The 20,129-nt window shown below is 38.9% G+C and overlaps 1 protein-coding gene across 3 annotated transcripts in view; it reads right to left on the reverse strand.

Annotated features, from left to right (window-relative positions):
- The window catches only part of NOX4 (NADPH oxidase 4), a 110,986-nt gene extending 93,597 nt beyond the window's left edge, over window positions 1-17,389 (reverse strand). The window contains exons 1-6 of one of the 3 annotated variants that reach the window (XR_010428219.1): window positions 17,246-17,389; window positions 16,439-16,534; window positions 5,587-5,697; window positions 4,505-4,589; window positions 3,774-3,871; window positions 1,768-1,795 (exon numbers count right to left, since the gene is read on the reverse strand). Coding sequence is in view for 2 of the 3 variants with exons in the window: in XM_064645019.1 (XP_064501089.1) it covers window positions 1,768-1,795; window positions 3,774-3,871; window positions 4,505-4,589; window positions 5,587-5,697; window positions 16,439-16,534; window positions 17,246-17,302 (475 nt within the window). In the remaining variant the exon portion in view is untranslated. The remainder of the gene's footprint in view (window positions 1-1,767; window positions 1,796-3,773; window positions 3,872-4,504; window positions 4,590-5,586; window positions 5,698-16,438; window positions 16,535-17,245) is intronic. The other 2 variants (XM_064645019.1, XM_064645020.1) reach the window with 2 other exon arrangements.
- Window positions 17,390-20,129: the final 2,740 nt, after the last annotated feature.

Below are 20,129 nucleotides of genomic sequence, written 5' to 3' on the forward strand. Positions count from 1 at the left end.
TGGACCGCATAAAAAACTTAATTTCACTCCTTCATGGAAAGATTACAATTAAAAGCAGTTGCAATAAAAAGAAAAATACATTCTATCCACTGCCGTCTTCTTCATTTCTTCTTTCTTAACCTAATTTGATGTGTAGTATGCAATGAATTTCCCCTCTGACACAAATACTTCCAATGCAATTGCAGTACAGCACTTAATCCAGCTTTCTACACTGTCACTTAAGCTACAGGTCACCTATTACATTGAGTTTTTAATTCTCTTTCCTTCAAACTGAAATAGTTCACAATCTTGCCCCCCCTTATCAGTGCATTTTTAGTGTTTCCTCTCTGCCCTGTTCCAATCTCTCTTTTCCTTCACTATGTTACTGAATACTTGTTACTCCCACAGTTTGCCTCCCACCCTTATACAAGGAGGCTCTTTCCTAAACTGATCTGAAAAGCCATCACAATATAAATCCTTCTGTTTCCTTATTCCTTCTGTTTGCTGTTCTGAACTGTCTGGGAAGAAACCAGAGTTTTTTCCATATTTGCACATTTCCAATAGCAGCAAAATCTTGGTCCCTGTCTGGGTATTCCTTCAGCACAAATAATAAGTGATAATTACTAGTTGTTAGGATGTGGAGTGATCTGAGTAATTTTAAACTTAAAGATGATTTAGAATCACTGCTTTTTCAACTATGTGCTCAAATTTTTAAAAATGCACTATTTTCCCGGCTGACCGAGAGTAAGAGGAGTTAAACCTCTCAGCTAGAGAGGTCTCAAAGTATCCCCACAAGCCAGGACAAAATATGATTGGGCCTCTCACTGCTTCTTTATACCAAGTCCTTCTCCCTTATGCACAATATTGAATATAATCCTCAGTTGCTTGGTTTGTTTCTCCCCCCTCTCATCTTTAACGCCCTCCTGTCAGTTACCCTCATTCAAGCCTCCACAACAGATTCACTAACTACACCATTTACCTGACCTGCTTCCAGTTAGCAGTTAACTTTTACCTCAATTTCTATTATTTCACTTTGTCACTCCCTCTGCTCTCAACTGATCTAAACCTTCCCTAGGGTTTTTGGAAAGCACTGTTGTGCAAGTTGCTAATTCTAGTACATCTGTTGGGATTGACAAATCTAGAACCCCATCCATTGCTGTCTATTCAGATTCCTTTGGACCATGCCCTAAAAGCTACAAAGTTGGAGTTTTATTGTTTGATCTAAATAAGGGTGGAAATGTGATGGCATCAGGAAGGACGTTTACCTGCTTGTGAAGCACAACAGCTCAGGCTTGTGTCTGCCCCTCCATATTCAAACATTGCTTCTTTCTAAATTCCTGCACCAAAAATGTCTTGTCTTTTTATTCTTTCTGAGTGCTGAAGTCTGATTCCCATGTAACAGTTTAGATTGCTCTGAAGACAAACCAACCCTTAAATAAAACAGCTGAAGCAAGAAGACCACTCTACCGTTATGTTTTTTTTCTTGAAATTGGATCATTTAGGAATTTGGTTTTAATATTATGCAGAATCTCTGTTTGAAACTAATGATTATCTGCTGACTCATCTGTACAATAACAGCTTTGAAGATACTGCTCAAGCTACTATGGGGCTTACGTAACTCCTCCCTCCTGACTATTGGATAAGCAAACCCAGGTTATATTAACACAAATAAATCAAGCTAGCTGAAATACAACAAATGGAGCATGTGAACAGAGGATCAAAAATTTTATCTGGAAAGTAATAATGAGAAGCAGTAAACTTTCTCATTCAGTTTTGCAACAGACTTACCAGTTGCAAAAAGTAGTTTCCTTGGGTCCTGAAAAACAGACAAGCAGAAAAAAAAAATCAACATATGGGATTTTATACCTATATGAATAACATGGTAGTAGTTCATAAAGCTCATGCACATTAAGACATATGTAATTCCTAAACCTGGATGCAGGAATGAATTTGGTAGTAGTTTACATTGTCTGTAATTCAACATAAACTAAATCTTTAGCCTTTGCATTTCCCCAGTGAAGAAAATTCTTATCTGTTATTAAAAACTGGGATTCAGATAATTTTACAGACAATTATTTTTGAAAGCTTTACTCAATTACCTCATCCCTTTGGGGGGAAAAAAGGAAGTAGAAGAGGGAGAGAATTTGAATTTAAATGTAAGACAAGAGGCAAGCATTTTACTGCCAGCTACATCACCAAGAGATTTGCAGGGGACTCTAGTGAAGCAAGACTGAACACAAAGGACACAGATGTTCCTGTGTCCTTCACAACATGTGAAAGGAAGAGGGGATATGTCAGCCTCACAGGAAACTGCCTCACTCCCCCTGAGTCCTATATTTCAGAGGTTTTTTCTTCATTGTGGAGAAAACTTTATTATTGTTATTATTGTTGTTGTTGTTGTTATTGTTATTATTATTAAACTTGCGGTAAAATGCAGTGAGGGGAGGCTAGCAATTATTATTATTTTTATCATTATTATTATTATTAAACTTGCAGTAAAATGCAGTGAGGGGAGGTTAGCAGTTTTCATACAGGTCAGGAAAAATGAAGTATCCTCTCTCTGACCTCGTCCTTGTCTCTGATCAGATGCACATACACATGTAGAGAACATGACAGTAGCATCCAGACTGCCCACCACAGTTAAAAAATGGGTTTAAGTGGAATACAAGTACAAAGGTTCAAAAGCTACTAAAGTATCTAGAATCCAGAAAGTTTGATCCTAGAGTTCCTAAAAACTTGCTATAATCTCCATTTTCTGTTGTGAAATTCCTACGACTGCTTAGTAGAGGTTGCCATGCACACCCTGGCATGTTCTTGCCTGAGGCAGGCTCCTGATAATGTTCCTGATGAGGCTAAGCCTATAAGACCACTCCTAACACAAGCAGACACGCAGTTCAACTCAGAAGCTCAGCACAATAGTTGGTGTTGGCATGTCTGTCTGCCATAGAATAGCTCCATGATTAGATCATTCACCCTGGGATTGCAAGACCTTGGTTGTTGGTCCTTATGAGCCTGGGTTGAGTCAAGCTCTCTTTTTCTGGGAAAGGATGCAGCTGGGATAGGGTCATTGCAAATATTTCCTAATGAAGCTGGTAGAAAAGAAATGCAGACTTGAGACTAGAATGAATATAAACAAGAGGGAACTTGATTGTAGCCCAAAGAAGAAAGAGTCCTGGACTCTGGTCTTGCTTCTTAAATCTGCAAATACCTTTCCAGTGCCAAATACAGAAGCAAGCACCTGGACTAGGAATCTGATATGGCTGCAAGAAATCTGCACCAAAGTCAAAGAAAGTAAACAAATCAAGTATTTTGCAACTAGAAATCAGCTTCCAGCCCAGTTCATGTAGACAACTAATTCTACTCTTAGCATATATACTCACTGCAGCTCAAAAATGCAAAATCCGTTTCAAATCTCACTGCATTCTAAATAGTGGAAATGAGGAATGTATTTTCCCAAAAAGCAGTAGAAATGTCTCAATCTGGCCCACTCAAGGAACAGAGAAAAGTGGAAAAGAAGCAGGAGAACAAGATGCAAGGTGAAAGAACTTGACTGCATTCTCCATCTCATAATCAAACAGGAATGAACCCTGCTGCATTAAACAAAGGGTGCGTAATACATGCTTTGTCCAGAGAAGTAAAATCCACAGCAACCCACATGACGCGAGTTTTCAGTGCACAAAACAAAAGCACTATATAGATTATAGGATGGATCATATAATTGAACTGAATATGAAAATAATCATATATTTAAATTATATGCTTAAAAGTGAAATATGAAAGGACAGCTGGCTCACCTCACCACGATAGTTTGCTGCATTTAGGGCCAGAAATTCTTCATTGTAGTTCTCAGAGAAGTTAAGAGCATTCACCAGATGAGCAGCAACATGTAAGACTAAGAAAAAAAAACTGAGTAAAAGTGAGGTCTGTAAACAAGATATGGATGTTCCCCTGAAGTGGTCACCCAGATGCCAAGCTGTAATCACATCGCCTGCTTAAGGTACATCAGGGACTAAGGGATTCTTTTTCTAAATCAGTTTATAAATATTCATGACAGAAAGATGTATGTATTTTAAGGGTTTTTTTTAACTCTGTAGCAATGATTTCCATGGTACAATGCTTCAGCTGAGAGGCAACATTCAAAAGTGTCCAGCCAAGAATATTTCTTCTTCACCAAATTGGGCAGTTGTCTCCACTGTTGCCTTCCCTGCAGTTAAGCCTGTAGTACCCTGCTTCTTCACCCTAATCCCTTAGGCACAAAGGGATAATGGCATATTTTGACCTGATCTCATATACCTATCCTTCTAGAAATTGGAATTTTAAGGAAAGGCTCAGCATTAGAATGTATGGCCATGTGTTTAAAGCAAAAATGAACCAAAACCCTCACACATCCGAGAAAGCATTTACAATTTAAGACAGGCAAGCACAGAGCAAGTCTATACCCAAATGTACTGTAGAAGAAAAACCACGAAGTACTGCTTCAATGTGCATCCCAATCACGCTGCTACTCAGCACAAAAAGATCTCACCTGAAAAGATGCATATTGTAACACCACATGTCACATGGAAAGTTTTACTTTTGTCTAGCAGCCTTCTGGTTTTCTTGCTGGCAACCTAGTAAGAGAAGAATTCAAGCAATCTCTTCTAAAACAAAGCAAAGAAAAAGAATACTAACAGCAACTGCTGCGATATAATAGCAACTTCAGCTTTTACTAGGTTTAACAGTCTTGCAAGCATAGTACCTAAATTTAAAAACTACTGGATTATGACAAAGAGATGATTTTGAGGACTTAATGAAGAAATTACACTCAGATCTGTATTACATAGATATCAAGAGCACATAATGTACCTTCTGGCCTTAAAATTTAGGAATTCCACTAACTGTGTAGCATCACTGACTCTTTTATAAAGAAGATCAAAAGGAATGGTATATTTGCATACACATATGCATCTACAGGCATCAAATTTTATAGGTATTGTCACATGAAGCACAGAGGTCACAGGTTCAATTTGCAACCATCCAGAAAACTGTTCCTCAAAAGCATTACTTACATTTTCATAAAAGCAACCTGTGAATCACGAAGAAGCTAAACTACTGTTTACTGAATAATGGTACAGAAAACAAACCGTCTTAGATTTAACAGAAGTTTTTTCTTTTAATTTCCCATGATAATGAATATATCAGGTTGGGTATTCTTATTTAAAGTTCTATCATCTCCAGTAGGACACTTATGGTCACGCAGAGATAAAGTTGGTTTTGTTCTGTTGAATTCTACCAGGAAGCAGTAGAGAGGACACAGATGCCTCTAATACAACAGTTCAGAAAGACAAAGGATACTTCATCTGGCTACAGTTCGACAGCAGCTCTCCATCCTTCAAAAATGCACTGAAGAAATCATCCTCACAACAGGCCAAATCAAACCAGACAGTGTCAGCCATGGCATTGTCTTCAAAGGAGTTATGGATCTAGGTTGAATGTCTGATACTTGCACCATGCAAGCACATACTGTATAATAATCAGGGATATAACAGATTCTTTTTCTATTATTTTTCAACTAAACAGAGACCAGGGTCGCCTTCTCAATTGCAGCATTCTGAGGACATTACTTACCTTCTGAGATCCTCGCAGGAAGGCCAAGATAACGCGGCACATTGGTAGAAGGACCAGGCAGCAGTTGAGATTGAGGACAGATGCTGAAGCTCTGCTAACACACAATCCTAGCTGAACAAATATTGCAAGAGTTAGATTACAGGGAGAAAGGAATAGCACTTGTCAGTATTCAATCTCTTTTTCTCTGCAGTGAAACCAAACAGTTCCCATGCTCTCTGACTCATCGGAATAGTGGAGTTTCATTATGTTTTATTGTACTGGAAAAACCACTGTACATACAACATGCTATCCTGTTCTCAAAGAGGAGAAAACAGCTCTCACCTTTGCATCAAAAAGCTACTAAAAAATAATTTTGTCAACAATAAAGTCATCAAATGACAGCTTTCTAATGAAAGAGTCAATATCCCCACCAGTGCTCAAAGTCATAGGTAACAAAAATATCTGAGACAACAATAAGCATCCACTGAGAAATCATCTGAAAGCTTCAACAAACATAATTAAATAAAAAAGATCAATAAATACTATGAAGACACTAGAGAACAACTTAAGTTTAATGATTTTTCTGGTAAACAAGCCACAAAAATATGTAAAAAAATATCAATTCGGTCAAATCAAAATGATCATATTGTTTCAAGGACTGTTACGGAATTGTCACAGAACTCCTCATCCATTCACATTATGCAATGCCATATTTGGACCTAAAGAAAGTGAGTTTTCTTCAGTTTAGCTACTCAATAGCTGGTAACTGTAATGAAATCTAATTTCACTAATGCTTTCACTGATATATTTGGAACTTACATAATTAGAACAAAAACACTTGTCAAATAAATGAACAAAGCACACATTCATGTCATAACCCTGTATTTTTAATCTTATTATATTATCTCATTCATTTATGATTTAAAAAGTTAGTAAAATGCCATTGTTCTAGTTATTAGGTTGAATTACCATTTTACTAGCTTATATAAAAGATGCTTTTAGACTGTCAACAGATTTCTGGAAGGATATTTCTTACAATGTTCTCAAAACCCCAAGTTTTTTAACTGCTGAAGAAATTAATAAATTAAAGTATTATAATATTAAAGATAACTCAAATGCTGCAGTAGTATGTGAATGAATTGAACAGGTATAAATTAGCTAATAAAAATTACTAAAGATTAACTATTTTTTCAAAATGAAACTTTATGTCAAAAAATGAGCATTTGTTATTTTCTTAGTCAAAAAAATTAATCCATGAAACATCTATTATGTTCAAATCTTTGTTATTGAGAAGAAACAAAATTGGAAAGAAACAGAGAGGTTTTATTTATTTGGAAATACATTTTTTAAAAACATTATTAGAAAAGTCTTGTAATTTCAAAATTTGTAATTATTGTTTTGTTTTTTACAGACTTACATACATGTCACAGAAATGGATCAATATATAAGCTAGTAAAAGTAAATAAGATAACTGCACTTCAGAATACCTTCCACAGAACAAATCAGTCATAAGGGCACCTTCTCTCACAGCTGCCTGTGAGAAGTAGAAGCAATTACTCCACAAAATGTGCTCCACTTTGTTCTCTCCCATGCAAATGTGTGACCCCCAGCAAAAAAATTCCAGGAACATATTCTCTCTAACCTACAGAATGATAGCAAATAAGACTAAAATGAGCCATGTCACTTAAAGTTTTTCCCACTCTCCAGATGTCCTCCACTATTTCTTCTAATGTATTGTTAGTCCTTTTTTTTCCTTACATAAGACTTCCCTTGCTTCTATTTCATCTTTTACTTCACTCTCTGTTCACATGCACAGTGAGAAATTATTCTTGCTACACTTCCCTCACAAGCCATGTTCTTCAGATTTTTGATCATCCTCTCCTCTCTGCTCTGGACTCTCCCAAATGGTCCAGACCCCAAGTGTATTGACTAAAACTGAGCACCAGCTACAATGGCCACAATCTCAGTAACTGAGCTGAGGTTTTACCAAGTGCTGATGTCACTTTCCACTTCAAAATGTGATAAAAAAAAAAGAATAACCATGAAAAATATATTTGTCTATCCTTGCCCACTAAAGTAGTTTCAAGTGACTTGTAAATATTTTTATTTATATATATAAATTATATAAATCGTATATTTTCATATTTTTTTATTTATATATATTTATATTTCTGCGAGATAAAATGGCAGTACCCTTGAAATGACTGGAGTTAATGGCAAGTAAAATGTCTCTATAATGTGTTGTTTGAATATACAAGACTGTGTCTATCTTCATTAAATCCTGTAAAGGGAAGCTAAAAATGAGCTATAGACTTCTTGAAAGCAATAACTTTAAAAACATGGTCATTAAAAACTTAAGCATTTTTATTAGAGCTTCCTTATTTGCTACAGTATTTCAGTGATTACATGAGCATGATTTGAAAAACACAAGAATTATGTAGAACTAATGTTGTGCAAATGCAAGCAATAAACGGAATAATTTTTGTAGCTCTTGACTAACACCCAAAAGGTGAAAAAAGGTAAAATAGTTAAAAAATTTTAATAATTCCTCTTGTATGACCTATGTGATACATCATTTGTTTCTCAGGAATTTATGTTGTCTGAGTTTAAACAAACTAGGCATGACATCAGTTATCCAAGATTCCCTTTATCAGGCACCACAATTCTTCTTACAAAACCTCAACAAAACAGTCTAGGTTGGAATAGTCTAGAATCGAGACTGTATAATGTTTAATAAATAATTCCTGTGTGAGTTCAAGAAGCTCTTGGACAACACTCTCAGGCACATGGTCTGATTCTTGGGGTATCTTGTGCAAGGCCAAGAGTTGGACTCAAACTTGATGAGTCCCTTCCAAATCAGTATTCTAGGATTCTATGATTCTAAGTAAAATACCAAACAATTTAACTGGTACAAAAAATATGAATCAGCAATGATGTGTACAAAAAGCTACCCTATTAACCTTTCTTTTTTTTTTTTCCACTATTTAACAAATAGCAAATATTCATTCACAATGCAATTACTACAGAAAAATGCCCTCACATTAATCCTAATTCACTGCTATCGGCACCCGTACAAAGGAGAAAAAAAAAAAAAGAGCAAGAACAGCAAATGACTTCAAACATGCAGTGCACTTTTAGGAAAGTGTGATTCAATAGTTGTTACCAATGAATAATGTAAGGTTTTATTCTGAACAAATAAAGTTGGGCAATGTTTGCTGCAACAAGCCCATGAACAATTTGAAAACAACAGTAAATACATTTAGCAATGCTTAAAATCAAAATTCACACAAGACCAAGAAGAAAAACAGAGTACTAAGTTTGCTCTTAATATATATATGCACAAGCTAAAAATATCACCATGAAACTAATTCTTTCCAAATGGTTTCCAAGTGATCTCTTTCTTAACTTCCTTTGCATTGCCTGGGTGGCATAGTAACAAATTAACATAGTACATTGTTGGATTTTTAAACAATAGTAGAATAAAGGATGATTTTTGCTCTGAGGCAACTCACTGGCCTAGAAGAGAATATATATCTTAATTAAGTAGCTTAGAAATGAGAGAAATATAATTCTCTTTTCTTCCTAAAGTTTTTATTGGCTAAAGAAAAAGAAGAAATAAAAATTGTTATTTCATGTTACTAGCATATGAAATTTCTGTAAGATCAAAAAGACAAAGAAACACCCCCAAAAATCTCTGCTGGACACTGTTTTATCCAGCTTTATGGATACTGAATTTAAGCATTTGATCACCTCCTTTTCTACTCTGACTACCCAGTAGCACGTACAGTTATCCCATTTCACAGAGGGGCAAGGAGGCATAGAAAAACTGAAAGATTACTCGAATTAACAGAGGATTTACTCTGTGGCAAGAATAGTAGGGAACTGGACCATCCACAAACTCAAATCCTAAAAGCTAGGCTAGACTTTTCCTCCAGACAACTATAAAGCAATCACCACCTTCCCCAAAGTAGCAGAACAGGGCTCCAGCATGTAAGTTCTCCAGCTATCCCTGTCTGACGTGCAGTCCCATAGAAATCCAGATGCATTCCTGGCTACGTTCGCACAACATACAAAATAGGACGAAGAAGCAAACAGTCAGACAGATCTCTTTGGATTTTCTGTATGCTGCTGCCATCAAAGTAGGGGAAATGAGCTTTCCCTCTTAGTTAGGTAAATTATTTCAGTATTAGGTTGAGGGGTACAGTAACTTACTGTGTACCACAGAATACCCCGAAGTTTGTCAGTTACAAACACAGAGTTGAACCTGACCTGCAACTGCTGTGCACAGAAATCTAATGTTCAATACATAGTTGCAAAACATACAGGGCAGTGGAACACAAGAAGACTTCAACTAATCTGTCCTATCTCACTTCTTAAGCCAATCTTGTATCAAAAAAATGGTAGAATGGTACTGCAAATCCTTCCACACCTAAAAGTGATGTGATTCTGTTTTTCAAGATTTCACTACCTACAAGCAACAACCCTAAACAGGTCATGGTGCAGTAGAGACACCACACTTAGTGGTCTCTCTGGAAGCCTTTCTTTGAAATTTTTAAATCTTTTATGGTTCAGGGCAACTTGAAAGGTTCTGAGAAGACTCATAAGCCACATGCTGGTCTCTAGACACAGGTCACAGACCATCTCCCCAGATGGAGCAGCTAAAAATAGTTATTGTCTTCAGTGGGACAAACTGTGCTATACAACATCCCTCCTTTTGACCCAACTTCCTTTTCTTCATAAAGTACTCCTTGTCTTAAAGTAACAGAGCACTGATAATCTAAGATGAAGGACAGAACTCAATTGCATGCATAGCAATTATTCCCCTTAGGCCTGTCAAATCTGGCTGGAGATCTAGCAACAAAAACATGAAGCAGCTGAAAGGAAGGAAAATGCAAAGGTAGTGGAAACCTACTAGAACATGTGAAAACTTCTACAAAGTTTGACTTCGTTTTGTTCCTGAAGATGGAAGGTTTCAAGGAAGGACTCTGTAAATCACAATCTCATGTACTGCAACCCCCTAAAAATTATTTTAAGACTAAGTGGTGTAATATTTTTTAATCACATTCGAAAAAAGAATTAAAAAAAACCCACCTGCAATTCTCTACACAAAGAATTTAAGAGCAGCCCAATTCTCTATGCTAATTCAACCTTTCAGCTTCAGACTTCTGCTTCCATACAGGAATCAGAAGTAGGATATATTATAGGAAGAGAGAAGTACCAGGAATGGACAATGGCAATATTTTTAGCTCCTTTTTAAGGCATGGGATATCTTTCCTGCACTACTGAGAATCAATATTCTCACTGCTCACTTGTAACTCACCACACACATTCTTTGAAGGTTTTCCTTCTCCTTCTGTCTACATGTTTAGGTCATGTTCCCATTTTACATGCAGTGCCTTTATGTAGGATGTACTCCTTCTGCTTAAATCAATCATTCAAATTGAAGGAAGTAACTAACTTAATCTTGAATTCAGTAATAGATTCCAACTCCTCTGATAATCTCCAAGCAAAGTGTATTCACTTACAGGATTTCAGATCAAATGTTCATCTTTATTAATCTATTAATCAGTTAATTTAATGCTAGAATCCTCACCTCAGGATTGACAATTTAAAAAAATACTCGTCAGTGTTGCTGAGTTACAGGGGTTTTTTTGTGCCAGGCAGAATGAGGCACAAAGACTGGAAGGGATCTCAAGCTATCTTCACAATTTGAGTGTTCCAGATCATCCTTCTCCTATAGCAACACCACAAAGCGTGACAGTGTTTTATATATAATTAGTAACAAGAGCTTAGGCATTGATCCTGCTAGATGCAGCATTACCTAAACTTCACAAATTTGGCCATGAAACAAGGGATTAAGGGGACCTAAGTACCTCCAAGAGATTCACACGCTGCAAGTCACGGCCAGAGCAGAAAGTTGCTTCCTGTCCTATCTGAGTCATAGTCACACCAAAGTGATGCAATGTCTGCTACTAAGGGCTTCCTTTATGTTTCATTATTTTCCCTTATCATAACACAGTAGGTAATACCATCTGTGAAACCAGTCTTCTGGAGTGTAATGCAGGTATTTTATTTCAAGACCTACCATTGTTGGACTAGCATGGAAAATCTGCAGTAATACATAACATAATGAACAATCAAGCAAAGAAACATTCTGACCATAATTCATCTCTGTTCTACAAAGAGTGTGATGCCATGATCATCTTAGAATGAGGAGCAATGATGAAAACAAGACTATTTTTAACATGTCTAGATGATACAGTAGTAAAAATTTCAGTTAATCATTTGAGATATATCTCTACTAATTCAACCTGCACTACTGACAGTTTTCACAAGAAGTGCTGCAAACGCGAAAATTTTCCCACAAAACTTAATAATATATGTGACCTTCACTGGGTAATTGTCATTTGAACTTAAAAAAAAAAATAAAAAAGCAAGCAAACAGAAGAGATATGGTGCAAAACCCAAGTTCATCCCTGGTTACAGCTGAGAACAAATCCCAGCAATGATGCTGAAATGTGGGCTGTGGAGGACGAAGGGTTGAAGGAAAAATGTTTTGGAAAACAAAAAAAATCTACAATGAGGCAAAGAGAATACAGGAAGAGATTTACTTGGACATTCAAGGGGACTATCAAGATAAAGTCTTATAACACCTTCAGTCTTCACTAGGGAACTCTGTATATGTATATATATCTATATATATAGCTTCCATAGCAACACAAATCTATTATTAGACATTTTTGCTACATGTAACACTCTAAATAGCCTGATTAAAAGACAACTAAATCACAAAAGCACACTGCATTGGGGAAAATAAGGAATCAAGATATACAACTCTCTCCAATGCTTAAATGCGGAGGGTAAGCAGGCTGCAGTGAGGTTGCATAATGATCAATGAAAACAGAATTTGGCCTCAATTAAGAAAATCTCTATTGTCACGATAAACTAGCAAGGAAAGACATGAAAGTTACTGGAACATCTGGAATATATTCCAAGAAGTAAATAAAGATGATAAATGCTATGTACAATACTGCACAGTAAGAAGGCAGCAACCATACAGAAAAAAAAAGTGAGGTACCACTTTTCCTTTTCAATCTCATTTTCAGTTATTCAATCTTTTCTCAAAGAGATCTTTCCGACAAGGTATTTTCTTCACTTTGGTCTGAAACCCAGAAGGTTATCTCTTGCATTAACATTTGACAACATTACAGTTATTTGAGCAGGGACAGGAGAGGGAATAGGGAAAGAGAGACCTTTTGTGCCATTACAAAGTGAGCCCAAAGCTCTTCCTGTTCATGGGGAACACAAGCAACAAGGAAAAGTTATTTTATTCAATGCTGTTAAAAGGAAGACTCAAGTTCTATAAGGCCAGTACCAAATTTAGGACTGAAGTTTTTGGTCAGGTGCAAGCCGAGCTAATCTGAAGGGAGAAATCCTCAAGTCTGTAAATAAATTAACCATCTGGACAATCTCTCTGACTGAGTAGACACACAACCTCCAACAATTAAGATTTTGGAGTCATGTCAAGTCATTTATGACTCTCCCTTTCTTGTAACTCCTGTCGACTTCATGTTGTAGTATCTGTCATGAACATGAAGATGAGAATATTCCTTTCCTCTTTGCCACACTCTTTTGTAAGAAGGCTATGTCTGTTGGGTGTTTCTTCAAAGACTTCTCTTCTTTAAGCAATAGAAGACCACAAGTTAATATTTATCAAATTATAAAACATTGAGATTCTTTATCTCAATAATGTTCCTGAACCAGTGGCAATGAATGTATTAATACAGTAAGACTATGGCCAGAAGCATTAAAAGCAATTCAGTATCCAAAGGGATAGTTCATCAAAGCAAAAGCATCAGAAAGGGGTTTACATCCACTAGGTTCTGATGAACTTTCACTGCAAGCATTATATAATCACAGAATTATTCTGGCTGGAAGGGACCTTGGGATGTCTCTATTCAAACCTCCTGCTCTAAGTATGTTCAACACCAAACTCAGATTAAGTTTGCTCAGGGTTTTTTGCTCAATTGGGTTTTAAAAACACCCAGGTATGGAGATTTCAAAATGAAGAGTTGATGGTCTCATCAACAGGACTCAAACTGAGCAAAGCAGAGATATTTGACACAACAAATTTACCTACTAAGTTTTGTAGTATATAATACTCTAAATAACTTCCTTCTAGCACATTAGTGCCTTTGACTTAATTGTTCACTTTGCACTTACAGGACACCACCATGCTTCTAGTGCCTTTTTACAGGTATAGAATTAAGGATCAGAACAATTGTCATTGAAGGACTGAATGCGAATTAGGCACTTAAACAATTTTAAAATCCTGTGATAAGTATTTTGTTCAACATTGCAGAGAATACAATTGGAAAAGCATAAAACTGAGCCTCGTTCTTATGTAGATAGATGAAGTAAATCACTCCGGTGACCATTGAATGAAAGACTAACCTCATTCTTTCTCCTTCTTCACATCAGAAAGACATGGCATGAAAACACGTCAGAGTTGAATATATTCAGGATATTCAGTCCAATGTCTCATTTCATATCACAATCTGATTTCCTACAGCAACTCTTCTTGTTCTACATTCTGTTACTAGGTAAACGAAGTTACCTGGGGTAAATCTTTCAGTGCTGCAAGTGCAAAAGATCCTAAGGAAATTTTAGGCTATTGTAGCATACAAAGTAAGAGGAAAAAAATTCCTTAGCCGACCTCACTGAAAAACAAGAGCAACTTTTTTTTATTCAAAAATCACCACATCCTTTTGGCATTTTTTGTTTAGTGGCTGGAAAAAGGACTCACTTGTCATGAAAGTATCTAAAAAAGAGTTCATTCTGTTAAGAAAAGAAATATCAGCTGTTGAATTATAAATGAAGACTTTAATCTAAATCTCAAAATTTTCAGACATCAAGAAATGGCACAGAGGCAAAACACTCATACGTATACAGAACAGAGAGAAGACTGGTTAAGCAGATGGGCCATGGGCCAGTGGCTACACAAACCAACAGAGAAGAAGAAAAGGGGCAAAAATCACTCTGGAAGGTAATAGAAGCTGTAGTATAGATACGTATATGCCATTTCCTAAGAAATTATATTGAGTTCAGTTGTCCCAACCCCTGCAAAATAATCTGTATGATTAATACACATATACAAATACACTGAAGAGAAGGGAGAAAGATAACTTCAGGGTCTACTGATGATATTTAGACAAACTGTCAAAAGTGAATTGCAAGAACATTTTACAGTCTTTAATATTTTCAAAATTTTAAAATTAGTTTCAGAATTTTGACCAAAGCTCTTCCCTTTCCACCTCATTTTAGAATGTCTCCAAATTTCTGTGGTTCTTTTTCCCACAGTTGCAGACACAGTTAGACAAACTCAAAAGCATAACCTCCTAGCCCTCATCTCCTGACCAAAACAAGGAATCTGTTGCCTGAATCATCTCAAAGGTTCTGAACACAGATTAATTATTTTGTATGCGTCTTTCATTTTGAAGTATAAGAAAATAAACAAACAAACAAAAGAGCAGACCATGAGCTGGTACAAGGCAGTCAAGTCATCTGAATTGAGAAAAACTTGCTGATTGATACCAGCTGACAATCTGTCCCAACATGTTACCCAAGAAGATTTGCTTTACAAACAACCCACTTGCTCTGCCAGGAATAAACACAGTTTCAAATGGATACACTGGGCTGCAAAGCCATTAGAGATTAAGGTAAAATTAAACACATTCTCACACTTTTTCTGACAAGAAAGCCATCACTGTGAAGGATTTAAGTATTTTCATTCCCTTCTTTTTTGCACTACTTTTTCTAAGATTCATTTTTGAATGCATCTGTATCAACCATAAGGAGAAAGAAAAAAAAGAGAATTTTATCAAGTCAACTTACTTTCAAGCAAGATCACAAAATCTTATGGAACTGGATAGCTATGACAACGATATTAACCATGTAAAAATATATAACCTGGATCTACTAAAAATAAAACCCAGAGACTCTGCAGCAGATTAGAATGCACATCATCTGTGCTTTAATCCCATGTCAACTTTCCATTGAAATCCATTCCTGAGTATGACATAATGTTACAAAACATTGTGTTATGCAGTCACTTATTCTTGGACTCTCAAATTCTGAGAAACTTTTGAGCATTTTTTAGAAAACTTTTAACCCTAAGTCTATCCCTTTGGATAGAAGTGTTTTTCAAACAATTGAAATGGTGTAGCTGTGGATAACTTCCCAAGAGAGACCAGTATCCAATTTCTCCAAGTTCTCTTTTTGGGTTCATCTGTTGGTGATGGGTATTGCCCTTGCTAGATCAAACTACTCAAATCCTCATTCAACCATTCAGAATCCAAGAATTTATTATTAGAAAACAAAACTAAAATTCTATAGATTACAGTCATTTACACAGAACGGAGGATCTATGAGAATGACAAAGACTGAAAAGAACTAACACTTATTAAAGAAGTCCTTCAGCAAATATATATAATACAATGGATTAGAAAGAATTTGCCATCATGAGCCCATAGCTTGGCTAATGTTTTGATGACGAAAAGTGAAGCTCCGGTCATCTGTTGGGCATGTTTGTGTTCCTGGGAGCCTGTCTGCAGCTGGGAACACCAGGAAGGAGGAGAAGAGGGGGAAGAATAGCTGTCCCACACTTGACTGGTTCTTTTTCTTCTCAACAGTGTTCACTTTCTACTCCTAAACAACTGTCAGAAGTATCCCAGTAACTTCTTACTTGATCTTTTCCCACTTTGAAGAGTTAACAGACAGTTTGTGCCATCCTTATTAGCAAATGCATTCTGCCCCTTTCCCATCTCCCAGCATCCCAATTTTCAGGGCAAAAAGTAATGTCCGGGTCACTCACCCCTAACATCTGATACAAATAATAATACTGTAGCCCTTGATAATAGAGCAGGAAGGTTTTCCAGAAGAGCCATACATTGAGGGAGAGCCAGAAAAACTGAAAAGAAACAGAAACAAGAGATTGTAAGTGAAAGTTACATACGCGAACTTCCGTGTTAATTTCATTCATAAAACTCATAAGTCTGTAGTTTCATAAATACATGTAAATAGATTGGGAAAACAAGCTTCAAGCACTTAGTATAAAGATACTTTAAAATATTGAAAGGAATAGCCTCTCTGTGTGAAATTCTCACTTTCCTCGAACTTCACAAAACCGAGAGCTGGCGAGGCCCCCCCAAATCTTCAGCTGGATATTGCACCTAAAATACTTAAGGAATAAAAACCAGTAACAAAGAGACAAAGGAAGGAAGAACTTGACCTCCAAGAAGCTGCATCCTCTCCCTCAAACTTTCCCAAAGAGAGCCTAACAAAGAGCAAACAAACACAACGTGTGCCCATCCCAGCCGGTCACGGACTCCCGCGCTGTCCCGGGCCGTGGCACCCGCGTGCATCCCTGCCAGCCGCGCACCGGGACAAGCACGGAGCACATCTCACCGCCCGCCCGAGCACCGGGATCCCGCAGGCGCCCTGCCCCAGCCGTGCCTCACGGCGGGCACGGCAGCACCTCCTGCAGCCCCGGACCCGCGGTGCCCGCCGAGCCAGTTGCAATCCGGGCCGGCCCCGCCGCCTGCAGCTCCCCCGCGGCCCCTCCTGAGCCTCCTCCGCGGGGCAACCCCTCTAAAGGGGACCCCCTCGGGGCCGCCCTTACCAGAAAGAGGTGCTTGCTCCCCTCGTTGGCCAGCCAGCTCCTCCAGGACAGCGCCATGGTGCGGGACGCCCGTGGGGCAGCACCGAGGGCTGGGGGGGCGCCGGGCGGGCGGGCGGGCGATCCCTCCTTTTCAGCCGGGCCGGGCCGCCCTCCCCTCTCCCCACCCCTCACCCCCCGCCCTGTCTTCCGGCCGCCGGGGCGTTGTGCTCCGGCCCCGCCGCGCCTCCCTCCAGCCCCCCGGCCCCGGCCGTGCTGCCCCTTTGTCCGCCCCGGGCCCCCCGCGGGCGCGGCGCTGCCCCGGCGCCGCAGCGCAGCCGGGCGGGAAGAGGGGGCTCGGAGGGGGCCACCCCCGAAGGGACAGCCTGTCCTGCCAAGGAACGGTGTGGCCGCATCCTCGCATCCCCCCCAACCTTGGAAAGCGGGTTTTCCCCACCGAGAATCCTGTCCGTGGGGATCCCCCTTGCCTCAACCCCCCCGACATTCCCGCCCCGGCTGAAATGTGATACAGAAAACAGGAGGGAGCGGGGAAGCAGCCGTGCATGCAACTGCTCTGCGGTTCTGGTAAAACAAAGAGATTGTCCAAGAAACTACTGTTCGGTCAGTACATGAGGCCCTCTAAAGCTGGGAAGAGACGGGAGTCTGATCCTGCTCCATCAGGTGTCCCTGGAGCACACTGGAAGTGGCCGGCTCCTGTGTGCAGGCACAACGGGTGTGCAATCGAGCCGCAGCTAGGAAAAAGCAGCTATGGGTACCTCCACACTGACAGTGTCCCGAGTTCAGATTGATACACGTCGCAATCAGTCTGCACTTAGTGGTTGTCTTCATGTTTAGTTTGGGTTTGGGGTGGTTTGGTTTTTTTTTGAGGGAAAGTTGCGCTGGATACTGATTTTTATATTAAGAATAAGCTTTAAAAAAATTGCTTGTTGCTAGCAGCTTTCAAACACAACACCCTGGTGAGTCACAGGGGAGCTCCACGTTAAACCAGGCATTGTGGTGCACGTGCTGCTCCTTGAGATAGCGGCAGCAATGACAGCTGGCAGCAGAGCAAGGCTGGTTTTCTGGGAGATGTCAAGTCCAAACACCAGCAGTGAGAAGTCTCATCCAGTCCAGCTTGAGCTGGCTGTCTTTCTCTTATGACTCGGAAAATTGACATTTTTTGTGCTCCTCATGAGCCACATACCAAGGGTCCAGAGAAAAAATGGAAGAAAGCAAAGTACCATCTTTCTCAGGTTCCGTATAAAGCAGAGAGAGTGTCTGACCCATATGTGGCCCTGACAGTAAAGAGTACAAGTGGGGCATGGCTCCTGTGAAACTCAGTTGAGAGTATTTTGGCTGCAGCAGGACCCCTGTCTCAAACGAAGTGGAAGGATTTCTGTAGCTGTATGAAGTGATAGGTGAAGTTTTGAAGCAGCAGGGTAGAAGATTACAGCTATTTTATGTCATTAAATGACACTAAAAGGAGAACCAGTGAAGGGGTAAATACATATTTTGGATTTAAGATTCAACAGAACCACAGTTTGGTGCCAAAGCAGCCCTAACAGCAAAAGCAATAGTACAGTTTATTTATCTTGTTTGCTATTTCCATTCATATCCTTGTTTCAGATGTAGTGCAAAGAAAATGGAAACTCCTTACAGAGAAACAGATGATGAAACTTCTGTAGACAAGCGTGTCAAAGCTGGAATGACAGAAAATGAAACTCATAGGGTATGTCAGGTCTAATAACATGAGGTCTCAGCCAAAGCTGAAGCTGCAACAAGCACAAACAAAACAAAACAAATTTATCCATCATATGTTTGGCCATTAGAAATGTCTCTGAAAAATCAGCTTATGCAGGATTTGACTGCCCACTCATATGCAGCTGATGACTCATGAACCAGCACTTCACTGCCCACTTGCAAAGTGCTATAAGGCATGTGGAGTACATGACTCATGCTCCAGTCGACATTAGATCCTGCATCATATCTAGGTACAGAGCAAAGAATGTGTTTTTGTAGAAAACATTCTTATTTTCTTTTTCCTTGGAAACAGCCGAGGGCTTTGAATCATTATCCCAAGAAGAGTCTGGCAGAGACCAGTGCCATGCTAATACACCTACATTCTTCTCCATAGAAAAGGCTGAGTTTGCAACTGCCTAGGTCATGCCTTCCCAGGTATCTCTGGAAGTTCTCTGTCTTCGTTCTCTGTTTTAAACCATCCCAGATGTATATGAGCATGTGTTTCAAACTTATTGGTAAGAGCACTCAGAAAATGGCCATACATGCTAATTATAATCCAAATAATTAAAAAGGTTATAATTTGAGCACCAGCTCATCTCTTCTCTTCTTCGTTAACATCCCTCCTCTGGTTATGTCAGTCTTTGTCCTACTGACTGGACAGAGCACTGTGAAGGTAGGAAGCCCCTCAGAAACTGAGCATATAGTTTCTCTGATAATGTTACTTCTACTGCATCAGCAAAGTCACCCTGACTGCACAGTCACCTTCCAGGTCTACTTGCCATCAACGTCCACTACACTGAAATGTATTCTCACAGAGCTTATTTGGGTACTCTACAGCACTTTGCTGAGTGATGTAGTTAAAGTTATAGACATGGCTTAAAAGTTTTCTAGTGCTGGAATTCTACTGGAGTCAAATCATGTCTCCATCTGTCAGCGTATCGTGACCATCCTGCAAGTTCTTGTAGTGACTGCAATAGTTGTGAGCACAACACCGTGTCCTTCCAGTCTGGGGATTGGTCCAGGAACCTCATCTTCTGCTCTGTTGCATTCTAGATTTAGGCAGACAGGCCCTTAAATTCTACACACATCCCTAAGGGAGTTGATCCAGTATGCCTTCTCAGAATATTTACCCTCAACACTGAGATCATGGGAGGAGAAGAAGGAAATG

This window comes from Pseudopipra pipra, chromosome 2 (genome assembly GCF_036250125.1).
Source record: "Pseudopipra pipra isolate bDixPip1 chromosome 2, bDixPip1.hap1, whole genome shotgun sequence".
Taxonomy (NCBI): Eukaryota; Metazoa; Chordata; class Aves; order Passeriformes; family Pipridae; genus Pseudopipra; species Pseudopipra pipra.